Source organism: Pseudovirgaria hyperparasitica (assembly GCF_010093815.1).
Source record: "Pseudovirgaria hyperparasitica strain CBS 121739 unplaced genomic scaffold EJ05scaffold_27, whole genome shotgun sequence".
NCBI classification, from domain to species: domain Eukaryota; kingdom Fungi; phylum Ascomycota; class Dothideomycetes; order Acrospermales; family Acrospermaceae; genus Pseudovirgaria; species Pseudovirgaria hyperparasitica.
This window is the reverse complement of record NW_022985575.1, coordinates 111,593-124,429: the sequence shown is the minus strand read 5'-3', so window position 1 is coordinate 124,429 and position 12,837 is coordinate 111,593. Positions and strand designations below refer to the sequence as shown.

At 52.0% G+C, this 12,837-nt stretch overlaps 6 protein-coding genes across 6 annotated transcripts; 3 read left to right on the top strand and 3 right to left on the bottom strand.

The window, feature by feature from the left end:
* The first annotated feature begins 38 nt into the window (after window positions 1-38).
* On the top strand, window positions 39-1,396 carry EJ05DRAFT_236389 (uncharacterized protein). Its single transcript, XM_033740012.1, has one exon. It carries the CDS (start codon window positions 129-131, stop codon window positions 1,206-1,208), a length of 1,080 nt encoding a protein of 359 aa, XP_033595342.1. The 5' UTR covers window positions 39-128; the 3' UTR covers window positions 1,209-1,396.
* Window positions 1,397-1,551: 155 nt separating this feature from the next.
* On the bottom strand, window positions 1,552-2,628 carry EJ05DRAFT_236123 (uncharacterized protein). The gene has a single exon (XM_033740009.1). It carries the CDS (start codon window positions 2,493-2,495, stop codon window positions 1,641-1,643), a length of 855 nt encoding a protein of 284 aa, XP_033595341.1. The 5' UTR covers window positions 2,496-2,628; the 3' UTR covers window positions 1,552-1,640.
* Window positions 2,598-4,214, top strand: EJ05DRAFT_480906 (cut9 interacting protein Scn1). The gene has a single exon (XM_033744962.1). It carries the CDS (start codon window positions 2,821-2,823, stop codon window positions 4,042-4,044), a length of 1,224 nt encoding a protein of 407 aa, XP_033595340.1. The 5' UTR covers window positions 2,598-2,820; the 3' UTR covers window positions 4,045-4,214.
* Window positions 4,215-4,335: 121 nt separating this feature from the next.
* On the bottom strand, window positions 4,336-9,198 carry EJ05DRAFT_236408 (uncharacterized protein). Its single transcript, XM_033740013.1, has 3 exons — window positions 7,961-9,198; window positions 5,553-7,878; window positions 4,336-5,494 (listed from the first exon to the last, which is right to left on the bottom strand). The coding sequence occupies exons 1-3, from the start codon at window positions 8,907-8,909 to the stop codon at window positions 4,528-4,530; spliced, it is 4,242 nt and encodes a 1,413-aa protein (XP_033595339.1). The 5' UTR covers window positions 8,910-9,198; the 3' UTR covers window positions 4,336-4,527.
* On the bottom strand, window positions 9,037-9,570 carry EJ05DRAFT_236372 (uncharacterized protein). Its single transcript, XM_033740011.1, has 2 exons — window positions 9,423-9,570; window positions 9,037-9,369 (listed from the first exon to the last, which is right to left on the bottom strand). Exons 1-2 carry the CDS (start codon window positions 9,475-9,477, stop codon window positions 9,164-9,166), a joined length of 261 nt encoding a protein of 86 aa, XP_033595338.1. The 5' UTR covers window positions 9,478-9,570; the 3' UTR covers window positions 9,037-9,163.
* A 560-nt stretch (window positions 9,571-10,130) lies between these two features.
* EJ05DRAFT_515348 (GTPase-activating protein gyp10) lies at window positions 10,131-12,284 on the top strand. Its single transcript, XM_033748594.1, has 3 exons — window positions 10,131-10,647; window positions 10,707-10,838; window positions 10,893-12,284. Exons 1-3 carry the CDS (start codon window positions 10,422-10,424, stop codon window positions 11,801-11,803), a joined length of 1,269 nt encoding a protein of 422 aa, XP_033595337.1. The 5' UTR covers window positions 10,131-10,421; the 3' UTR covers window positions 11,804-12,284.
* Window positions 12,285-12,837: the final 553 nt, after the last annotated feature.

Sequence of the window (12,837 nt, the reverse complement as noted above, 5' to 3'; positions counted from 1 at the left end):
ATGGATGCAACGTCGACTGGAAGTGATTAGGATGCTCCCATCTTTTTGTTCCTGTTCATTACATCCTCTTCCCTCCCAGTTCTACACACACACACCAGTAACATTCTTGCTGCACCAAAATCATCATCATGCATCGGTTCATCACAACCACTGCCCTCGTCTTCTTCTTGCACCTCCTCAACCCGCTCCCCGTCCTCGGCCTAGACAGCTTCAAAACCAGACTCCACGAGCACTACAAGGAGTCCCAAGCACGCATCAACACGGAATGCAACATCCCATTCTCGCCCTCAAACCACTCCTTCTGCCATGCTCCCACGCTCTTCTGCCCGGGCACCGTCACGCCAAACGGCGACTGTCCATCTCTCCACCACTGCTTCCTCCCCGCCAACCTCGCCGACGGCCCGTCCTTCTCCCCCAAGAACGCTACCGCAGCAAACACCACCACCACGACCAGCCTCACCGCCCACCTCGCCGGGGAATGCTCGCCCAAAGTCTCGATCCTGACCACCCTCTTCGTCATGAACGTGCTCGACGCCTCCAAGGAGCTGCTCACCGGCCACCAGCACGTGCGCGACAAGCTCAACCTCTACCGCCTCGTCCGGCCCAGCGCGCGATCGACGACAGCCTGGACACCTGCCACCGGGGCCTTCCACGCCGCGACCGAGATCCTCATGTTGCTGGTCGTCACCACGATTGAGCGTGCGGGCAACGCCGGGATGGGCTTTGGGCCCGCGATGACGCTGTGGCTGATGCGGCCGCGCTGGAGCTTCCTGCTGCTGTTCTTCGTCAAGGGGCTGGCGGTCAGCAACTTCAACAATACCGTCTGGGACGTTGTTGTGCAGGAGAGTATACTGAGTCTGGTGGCGCTGCCGGGAGCGCTCGGGTTCTTGTTTGGGAGTGGGAATGCGAATCGGTGTGGGCTGGTTGGGTGGGAGCGCAAGGAGGCGGAGCATTTTCGGAATGCGCTTGGGTTTCGGGTCTTTGCGGGCGCGGTGAGTGCGTTGGTGGTGAGCTACTTTTGTGTGCTGGCTTTTAATCGGAAGCTGGATACGCGGATGGAGAGGAGGGGGAATGGCGTGTTTGGGAGTATTGCGGCGGAGAAGAAGTTGATTTTGCCGTTGGTGGTGAGCATGGGCAACTATATCTGCGACTGGATACTTTGGGGCAGTGAGTATTGCTTGTTGTGTTGTGCAGAGCGGCTGGTCTAACGATGATTGCGTAGTGTTTGTTCGATTGGCGGGCGACAACTACTGCGACAAAGGAGGCGTCACGCTGCTCATCATCAAGGCAGTCGAAGTTGTCCTGGGATCAGTCTTTAGGCCAACATGGACCAAAGGGGACAATGGCCCGGGCAGAGCAAGATTCTCGGAGAAGTTTTCTACGCCCATGACATTCCGGTCCTGGCTGCCTACATCTCTCTCCTCGAAGAAGCGCCACGTATCCAACGCCGCGACTATATAATGAATCATGGCGCATGCAATGCCCTCGTAGAATAGCAATTCACAAACCCGTCTGCGTTAACTTTCAACGCGCTGCAAGTCGAAGTAGATTTGATACCCGCACTCACACTCATCCTGTCCTCCTACTCTCGCCAGCTTCCTCTCCCATTCGCAAAGCAAAGCTTTTCCCACAAGACTCATTCACACGCCGCTCTTCCTCCCAATAGGCGTGATTGTGAAGTACCCCTCTGCGCCAACACCGACATCCGCCGCCGGCGTCGGCGCCCTCGTCCACACCCGACTCGCACTCGGACTCGTGCGCGTCCGCGTCCGCGTGGGACTCCAGTCCCCCGCTACCGTACCCCCACTCGCCGTCAGCGACCGTCTGTGATGCCGTCGCCGCTGCGTCTCGTGCGTGGCATGGGCAGGCAGCTCGAGCCGGGCATTCATACCCATCCACAGCGCCTCGTCATCGTCGTCGGCGTTTCCTGCTACTGCACCACTACTAGCACCACCACCAGCACCGGCAGTAGTGCTGTTGTTCTTGCGACTTGTCGGCGGCGGAATGCGCCAGCCGCCCATGCCTTCAAAGTCTCGATCGGGCGCCGCGGCGACGACGATGGAGTCTGATTTGACGGCGCGGTGGGTTCTTTTGTGTTGCTGTGTGGTGGTGGCTGTCGCTGTGGATGGAGATGGAGATGGAGGTGTTTGTGTTGGTATAGGTGTGAGTGAAGATGTGCTGCTATTGCTATTGCTGCTCCGACGACGACGGCGACGCGAGTGCTGTGCTGAAGGTACCGTCGCGAGGACGGGTGGATATGCGTATATCTCTGTCTGTGAAGACGGCGACGGCGACGGCGATGGGATGAGGCGTGTAATGTAGCTGTGCAGCAGGGCGAGGGCGAGCTCGACGTAGACGACGGATACGCGGAGGAGTAGGGTGCAGATTGCGAGCGAGGTCGTCCAGGTTGCGAGGAGGGCGAGGGGGATGGAGAAGGCGAGGAGGATGAGCGGGGGGAGGAGGGAGAGGGGGTTGAGGAGGGGGAGTTTGGGCATGGTTGTGGGTTTGGGTATGGGTTTGGGTATGGTCGTGGTTATGGGGGGTTGTGTGAGAGGGCGTGAGAGGGAGGGCGAGGCGGCATTGTTGTGAGGTAAGGAGGAGAGGAGTGTGGTGTTGTGAAGAGGAGAGAGGGAGAGAGACGATGTATGGATGAGGATGTTCGGATGGAAGCTTTCATGTGAAGCAAGCCGGGGTTTGTACTGAGATGTACACAGCGAGTGATGGATGCTTCGGTTGACGTCACATCCATCCTAAAAATCAACATCCGATTCGATATCACAGCAAAATCGGGAGGAACACTCGATGCGAAAAGATATAAAAATGGCAGCAGAAAACATAGAAGAGCAAGTCGATGACTTCCCCTGGCATATCGGCGTCTATGACGCGCACTGCCACCCAACAGACACAATGTCATCCATCGCATCAATCCCAGACATGAAGGCTGCCGTCCTGACAGTCATGGCTACCAGAGCCCAAGACCAAGAACTCGTAGAGCAAGTAGCAAGTAAACACGGCGTGAAGTCACAGCCTCCAGACTCAGCACACGGCGACGGCAAGGTCGTGCCGTGTTTTGGCTGGCACCCCTGGTTTTCGCACCAGCTGTTTGACGAAAGCGTGTACGGCGGCGACAGCAAGGAGACTCTCACGCCAGAGGAGAAACAGCAGCACTACAAGACCGCAATCACGACGAAGAATGCTCAGAGTCTCAGTGACGAGGACCAGGACATGCTCGCGTCCTTTCCCGACCCAAAGCCGCTATCCCAATTCATAGCCGAGACGAGGAAACGCCTGGAGACATTCCCTCAAGCCCTCGTCGGCGAAGTCGGACTAGACAAGGCGTTCCGCATCCCATACCCCTGGGCGCCAGACCAAGAAGGCCAGAGAAACGACACACTGACCCCCGGCGGCCGCGAAGGGCGGCGATTATCGCCGTATCACGTCGACATGGAGCACCAGAAGAAGGTGCTTCTCGCGCAGCTACGGCTCGCGGGAGAGATGCGCAGAGCGGTCTCCGTGCACGGCGTGCAGGCACATGGCGTTCTCTTCGAGACCATCAAGCAGACCTGGACCGGGCACGAGAGACACGTCCCCAGTAAACGGGAGCGAAAGCGGCAGAAGGAGCATCCGCAAGCGGTTCATGCGGATGATCATCAGGGGGAGAACATACAAGGCCAGACCGAGGAGGTGACGTCGAGACCTTTTCCTCCGCGAATATGCCTGCATTCGTATTCTGGTAGCGCGTCTAATATAAAGCAATACTGGGACCCCAAGATCCCTATTGATTTCTATGCTTCGTTCTCGACGGCAATCAACTTTGCGGAACGCGAGACGCCAAAGAGATCCGGTATCGAAGATGTCATCCGGGCTGTTCCGGACGACCGGATCCTTGTTGAGAGCGACCTGCATACGGCGGGCGATATAATGGACGAGCATTTGGAAGACATGGTCAGGACGTTGTGTACTGTTAAACGGTGGCCGGTTCATGACGGCGCGCAGAGGCTCAAAGCTAACTGGATGGCGTTTGTGTATGGTACTGGAAAATGATTGCCTTTACATACATTGTGCTCATGTGTAGGCACACCTGTGAATATTATTTTCCAGTCTGCTCTGTTGAAGTCAGGTAAATTTATACCCGAAGGTTCCTCCCGAGTAAATACCTACCGTCCAACATCTTTAGTGCAGACAGGTCTTGGGGACGCGATACATCATACGAGTGGATAATAGCCAAGTTAAGGACGTTTAGTAGCACGCTGAAGTTATGCAAGTACACAAGGATATTGGCGTCCAGCCTACCATAATGCCATGTTGCTTCATGCTTCTTCCGTCGTTGACGACTTGAGCCATTAGTACACGAGCTTCAGCTAATGAAATCTCCCTGCAGTTTCACTGAAATCTCTTCTCATACTGTCATCATCTTCCATACATCCTTACGTCCTACACGGAGTACAGAATGCTGAGATATTTATATATGTCTATCAACCGCTAGGATTCCGAACACACACCCATCTGGTGCGCCCCCAATATGCATCAGAAGACAGGCCCAAGAACGCCAACAAGCCACTTCTCCAGAGTGCCTGCAACCTCTATCTCCGATCTAGTCTCCATCTCGGCCATGAAGTCACCCAACACCATCTCCCACGCTTCCCTTGCCTCCCAGCCCGCCCCTTCTACAAGTCTGTTAATTTCGAGCTCAATATCCGCTGTTCTCAGGTACGCCAGTTTAGTCCCATCAACATGCCAGTCGAGATCTCTCAAGGTTGGTCTCAGCACACTGCTTGTATCCGCGTCCTCTGCGCTCTTTCTTGCCTTGATCGACAGAATCACATCTTGCGCCCGCTCTGCCTCCTTTACATCTGGCTTGCAAAGCAAGCTTGCACTCTCTTTGGATGCAGCAACAACAAGAAGGCACTCGAGAACTTTGAGGACCTGCCATGCGTGATGACGGAGAACATGTAGCGCGAAGAGGGTACCATCAGCAGCGCTACCAATCACTGGCTCAGGTTCGATGCCGTCTAGAGGCTGAGCATTCCACGGAGGAAGTACTTTCACGCTGCGCATACGTGTGATGCTACGCGGGAGGCGAGCAGAGAAAGCGACGCGTAACGCAGTCTGTCTCGACGAGGAAGCATCAGAGAGAAGGCCCGTGACGGTGGCAGACTTGTCAGCAACCAGGAGGAGCTTAGGTGCGGACGGTACAGGCGCACTTGGTGAGTATTCGCTATGAGATGGTTTTGGGGAATTTATAGCAATCAGGTGATGTGTGATGGACTGGCGGTGGGTGGTGTCGGTGAAGGTTGGCTCGATGTTCGCAGCAATTCCTGGCCACATATTGGCGTGTCCGACATGCATGTCAAACCCAAGGACAGAGTGCTTGAGAGTTGTGACGTAGCATGGATCGCCACGCATGTGTCTGTCTGGTTCATAGCGGTGAGGCTTCACTTCGATCCGGACTGCCGGTGAGGGAAGGCTGCGGTAACGAAACACCGTGTTGAAGCTGTGGTGAGGGGTCGATGTCAGTAGCAACTAATGAACCGCAGTAGGGATATACATACCTCTGTGCTTCCTGGTCATATTGTAGAATGTGTAATGATTGACCAGTGCCGATGATAAGACTGTCGTTCCGGTACGAGGCGAGCGCATGAATCGGGCCCTCGTCGGACTTGCCGTAATATATATACTTCACCTTGCGTAATTCAAGCCCACCTTTTTGTCCGAGTGCGCCTCTAGCCGATGGTACTTTGCGGACGATCAGCAAACCTCCTGCTTGGCCGCTTGCGCTTCTCATGCCCGGTGACGGTTCCCTCAATGAAGCCGTGGTGCCTATGGCGATCCAGTTGTATTTGAACATCCCACAGTGTGGCTTCCACGTAGCAAGACAGTTTGCCTTTTCTTTCCGAGGGAGCTGGAAAGAGGCCAAGACACCTTCAAATTCCGTCTCTTCTTGTGTTGTGTAACGCCGAGGATCGATTACTTCCAGACAACAACGAGTCTTGGAACTTGCGTGTAGACCATTCCGCCACTCTGTCTTTCTAGTCAAGGCTAAATAGTGCTCATCGTCGACGATCATTCTATACGGCGTACCATCTATTGGAAGTCTCTTAGGGATGACAGCAGAGCTCTCATCAGGCACTGTAGATAGCAGCTCACCCTCAGATACGCAAAGTAGCGACTCCGAGAGACCTTCCCCGGCGAAAAGCATGTTACGTGGGAGGTATAGCGTAGTATATATGGGGAACGGTCTCAGGTTATCCTGGTATACATCTTCGAACAGGAGTGTCCGGACCTCTAACAGAGCGTTATGACGGGTCAGTCGGTCAATCCGACAGAAGATGTTGTTGCAGGTCATGAACAATCCAATGGGCGTGTCGAAGAGTCTGACTGAGGTTGGTCCGACAGTAAGTTCACGCACGGATGATACTCTGAGTACGGGATGGTTTATACCTTCCACGGCCACAAAACTTGGATCGAATACAGGCGAGTCGACGTCAACCTCGAAAGACAAGACATGTCCACTGCGTAGACCGCAGACTAAGAGGTCCGTACACGGTTCAGAATGCAGGACAGCGAGGCTTTCGCAAGTCGCCGAGGAACCTTTGTCCTTGGGCAACCGATGTGCGGATAACAGTCGCAGATTTGAACTAGAAGAAGGCAAGTCGAAGAACAACAACTCATGGGCATGCGTACTGACGGCAAGCACAACCTTCTCAGCAATTGTTATAAACTTGACGCACGTAGGCTCACTAGAAAGGTCGAAATGATGCTCGCTTCCAGTCAAGATATCAAGTTCTCGGTTGAATGTTGTCACTGCAAGTCTCACGCCACCACTGTCTACTGACATGTAGGCGTAGACAAGGTAATTGCCTTCCAACGTAGCAACGGAAATGGCCGAATCGGGAGATAAGCTAAGTCGAGCGGTCTCCCGAAGTGTAAGTGCTTCAGTGATGATTGCGCCCCTCCTGGTCACCTGAATGGCTCTATCTGAACCGATGGACGAAGCAAAAAGAGTTTCAAGCCCAAGATCCAAACCAACATTATCTTCCTGCGCTTCCGATAGGCCAACTTGAACATCAAGGACCTCTTCGCCAGCCTCTTCGACGACAGAAAGCCGAATCAGATCGCTGTGCGTGGGGAAGGACAGAAGGAAGACAATCTGATCTGACTCGGGAGTGGAGAGTAGGTAGCCACCGATGCAATTCGCCACATCCATGTCAGCACCTATTTGTGCTCGTATGTTGGCGCTAAGTCCTGATCTGAGGCTCGATACACATCCACGTGGTGCCCGGCCACTAGTGACAACGATACCATGTGGAAAAGTGCCTTGTGATTGTGTATTGCAGGTATCCTCAACAAGATCCATCGTAGGAGCCCAGCTTGGTAACTGCCCGACCAAGTCTGGTTGGAAGACCTTTTCGCGTCGGGGTACTTCAGCCACTTTTCCAGACATGCCTATGCGCAAGATTCCACCATGGCCACCAATTCCAGCAGCAACAACGTGGTCCGGCTTCCTCAGACCAAGAGGTAGATTGGTAAAAGCAGTATCCACATTACAACCAAATGAGCCTGCGTAACTCATTCCGCAATATGTCTCTTTGCTCTTGACTTCCATATAGAAGAATTGACCGTCTTCGCGAACAAGGTAAAAGTCTTCCTGAACCCTATTGTGGAAACGATGTGCGCGCTCGACCCTGGTCCATGAGGTCCATAGTGGTGGTCGTTTGTGCAGATGTTTCGATATGACAGGGTCGTGGCTGTCAAAGACCTTCTTGACCTTATCTGCACCTGCTAATATCTTCTGGAAGTAGTATATACCATCTTCGGTAACGATCATGCAGTCTGGCGAAAACTGAAGAGTGATTAGTAGTAAGGGATATTCTTGACCTGAGAGAATTAGAACAGGAAATAAGCTTATACTGAACGAGGAAAAAGGCAGGCTAGAGATCGAAAGATGAAAATGCCTTACATTCAACTAATGGGAGAGCCTTCAGACGCCGTTGTCTTGACGTCAAGCCAATGGAAGCGATCCAGTCGAAACAAGTGATATATACACGGCTATTGTGAGAATGTATGATCAGTAGGGCGATGTGATCATTATCTTGTTCTGCGGGAAAGAGAAAGTCCATCTTCAGTATGACGCCAGGAACCTGCTCAATGGCCTCGCTCTGTATGAAACTCGTCATTTTGGAGGACCCTTGCATATCCTGGGGAGGATTCGTAGAGTAAATGACTACGTTCTTTTCCGACGCTGCAACTGCGATTGCCCTTGAGCGAGGATCGACGGCGATTTGATTGCCTGGATGTTCGAGAATCGATTTGCCAGACATCAAAGCAATTGACTGAGCATGGAACGATACTCTGTTGTTTTCATCGGATTGGGTATATACGAAGAGGAGTTCTTGGGTCTCCAACGCAAGCAAAAGCAGTTGAGGGGGAAAGTTTGCCTGGGATGCATTCGAACTACTTTCGGAGAAGGCAGTCGACTCCTTTTCCCAGACAGTATCAATGTCAGGTGACATTCCGTTCTCAAGTTTAATCTGAACATCCGAAAGTTGTTGCCATGGTTGTCCAAATGCTTTTGCAGCACGAATACGCGGTAGTCCTTCTCGGCCGACGACAAAATCCAGACTTCCGTCATCCTGGATCTCGTGTAGGCGGAGAAAATCTTCACCTACATAAACGAGATCGTTCTTATTCTGATGTCGGATGCGAACAGGTATGATGTGATTGATGGTGGGACTTGGCACGATTGTCCTTGAAAGCAATCCTAACTGTGGAGCTGCTTTTGGCTTTGTTGGTTCCGGTAGCAGCTTTTTTTTGCTCGCACTTCGTTCAGCCATGAGCTGTGCTACGGTCATTTGACGTCGTTCGTATTGGCCATCCACGACCTGGTCTATTTCGAAGGTTTGATCCATCACTGTGACCGGCTATGGGCCCCGAAATCAGTGAGTGAAATGACCGAGACGTGAAACTACCACAACAACAGACGACTGTGGCAGATGAAATCTAGAACAAAGTGTGCAGAGTCTTTCTGCCAAAAGCATTCCTCGTCAAAGACGCAAATGATTTCTGCAAGCCAACAAAGAGTTGCGGCCAGATGTTGGCGCAAAAGCTGTAGTGCAGCTGCCGCAGAAACTCGACTCTCGCGTCGCTGCGGGCCAGGCTCACCCTACAGGAAATAGGCTGTGTGACCGGTCAGCATTTCTCGAAGTACGGCAAGAGTACATCCTCGGTGTGTGTGTGAAGATAATAGTATGCTGCTTGTAAGAGAGAGTAGATGCACGTCTATCACGCAGGATATAGTATAGTGGTGCAGGATGGCGTTTGGGGTAGGAAGAACGATGGTGGTGGGAGGGATAGCTTGGATATCGCTCACTAGGTATAGTCAGAAAAGGCTTATATCAAAGCGAAAGTAGTGAGCAATGCACAAAGAATGCTTAGAAGAGCGTGGCCAGTATATGCATCTGCGTGTATGACGGGCATACACCAGCGCCAATCAGGACTGGAGGTTTTCAGGAAGAAAGGCTCCGGTGGAACTCGAAATGACTGACAGTGCGGCGAGGTCCGAAAGCGAAAGACGGGAGGAAAGCAGTAGTATGATAGTCAGTAGTATTAAGTATGGGATAAGTGTACAGTGTTGCATGCAGGGAGAGACCTGGCTGCAGTGTGGATGGATGACACCTCACCCCAAACTCTCCCCCTACTACCTTCTTCTGCGCGTCGCTTGAAGCAGCAATTACAGTGGCTCGATATCAAGCCTCAACAAGGTCACGATCGCAGTAATCCTGGTAGCATATGTGCACGTGACTGGCAATATCATTTCCTATGTAGGGGGTCGAGAGGGCAGTTGGGTGTCGAGGATCATAGAAGGAAAAGCTCCTTAAAGGCTGATGTTACGCCGGTATTCTTCAATGAAGCCACAAAATGTGTATATATCACTTATTACTCCATGACTACCATTATCCTATCGGAAATGACTTCGCGATGGGCCCCATGATCGCCTCTCAGCCGCTGAACCCGCCGTGTCAACGTCGTCTCGCTCGCTTACTCGCTTGCTCGCTTGCTTACTCCTGTCAAGGGTGATGACGTCTTCAGTGACAACAACGAGACGAATTGCTCTCGTTGCCAGCGATATTTTCTATGCTCTATGGCCAGGCTAAGATGACACGATGCTACATCGGAACTCTGGCGAGAACAAGACCGGAGCGATGATGATACAGTCTCGTTCTCATAGTTGTGGTGTGGCTGACGAGCCCTGCCCCTAGCCACACCAGCCACCAGCCACATCTGCTTTCGCATCAGGCATACTAGTCTTCTTACTCTGTGATAACTGTAGATTGACTATGACCATGACAACGATCAAAGCACGTCTCATATGCTGAGGCAATATCATCCGGAATGGTACTATCTTCCTCATAATCTTCCATATGAATTACCCAAGGATTGCACCAGACATAGCACTGGACGAGAAGAGCGATACACCCAAAGTCTCAGATGCAACCTCTATCGCAGCCGCTGATCCAAATATCGATGCTCGCGAGGTCAAAGTGAAAGAGGTCCTCAAAGCTTGCGACTCAAAAGACCTTGGCGCTCTTGTACGCCACGCTACAAGCAAGTATGGCTTCGTGAAAGACAACGTGCGTCGGGTCGCATGTAAGTCCAAGGAATGGTCCTCGAAGTAAAAGGCATTTGGCCTAACATAACACTATTAGGGCAGCTACTGCTCGGAGATCGAAATAGTGCCTCACGCAAAAAACGGGAGTCTTGGAGCTCCTTGCCACCACACAAAGACGAAGACCAAGTCCAACTAGACGTCGACCGATCCTTTGTATATTACCCCAATGGTACGAACATTTTGATATCGTTGAAGCTGTGGAGCAGACTGACGTTTACTGCAGATGAAAACACAGCCCAGATCGAGCGCAGAAAACACGATCTTTCCTACGTAATCGTTGATGTGCTGCGAAAACACCCCGACCTTTGTTATTTTCAGGGCTATCACGATATAGTACAAGTGATACTTCTCGTCTTCGATGACCGCAATATTGCTGCATATGTTGCCTCCCGCATGTCTCTCCTCCGGATCCGAGACTTCATGCTTCCGTCAATGACCGCTTCGATATCCCACCTTCGACTCCTGCCTCCTATCCTGTATACTGCCGATCGCGAGCTATACAACCATGTTCAAGGTGCGCAGCCATACTTTGCACTAGCTGCAACGTTGACAATGTATGCGCACGATATACAAGAGTACGGGGATATTGCTAGGCTATTCGACTTCCTGATTTCCCAGGAAGCGGTCATGTCAATATATTTATATGCAGCAATAATTCTCTCGCGCAGAGCGGAGCTTCTCGAAGTTCCTCAGGACGATCCGCAGATGCAACATTTCATTCTCTCAAAGCTCCCTCAACCTCTCGACCTCGATGCCCTCATAGCCCGCGCTGTTGAACTATACAAGGCATATCCGCCAACATCGCTTCCCTTCCGTGCATGGGCCAATGTGTCTCCGTATAGTGTTCTGAAGACCACGACTGAACCACAAAAAATATGGTCCCAGACTGATGAGGCTTGCATGAGGAATTTCACACAACACGCTGCTCAGGTTGCACGACAAGACGCACGCCAGAAGGCTCTGTCGAAGGCCAAGTATATGGCTTGGGCGTATAGAAAGCCAGCCAGCGCCGTTGGACTTGCCATCGTGGTCGGAGTATTTGCACTTTGGCTCGGACGTAATGGCAATAGCAACATGTTTACGCGCAGTCCACTGTTCGGAACATTGGCGTACAAAGTACTTGGGGTTCGATGAGCTTTGCGGAGATTACCAGTCAACGAAGAGAATCGATGGTCAGATCCATCATCGTAGGCTTGTGAGTGTTACGCGAGCTATAAAGGACAAGCATGATGTCGCGAAAAATCAATGGCACACCGCTCACCGCCAATGCACAACGCCACGCATTTCGGATGAGGATAAGCGTAATGTGGAGTGCGTTCAACGGCGGGATCTAGGCTGCCGACGAGCATAAAGTCTGGGGTAAGGTCTGCGTCGCAAAGTGAAGAATGCGGAGTGTGAGGTGCAAGCATCAGTGCGGGCATTAGTAATACCTTGAATATGCTGGTGCCCGCAATCACACTGCCAACCTTTCATCCATACACGCGGAGATCAGGGGGAGATTGGAGTATATAGAAATCAAACGACTAGATGAATACTCAATGAGGGAGGGATGGTACGTTTCCAACGTGAGTGTGATATTGGTAAAGTGTGTGTGAACAAGTTCTATACGAGTCGGAGTGAGCGTGCACGGTGACGCCGCCCGATAAGGCCCGAAGTGGCGGCGGGAGTCGGGCCGGCAGCGATAAGGATAAGGGTTGTTCTGCGCCTAATTAAGATATGTACCTAATAGGTATTCTTAGTAGTATTATATATGTACTCCCTAGGTATTAGCCTTCAATTCAACAGAGTACTCTATAACTTCATGCTGATGAGAGATCAGAGTGGTCACCCTGTGAGACATATGATAGAGACAACCCACCATTGAATCTCCAGCTGAACCATGTGTCTTGATATATGTACACCAGCATGTCTACATATCTACTATGTCTACTAGATAGATACACTACCAGTGTGGGCGGGAGAGAGGCTGGTCCAATGCCCATCCGATGTCTGATACACTGCCGCTGGCATGTGTTGCGTTTTGCCGCCTCGTATGCAGCAGACATAGGATGGATGGTGCAGTCAGTCTCTCACCATCTCGTTGGCTCCTACATATAGTATGTAACCATGAAACTGACTGACCACGCGGACAGACAGATTCACCACCACTACAGCAGATATCCATCTTG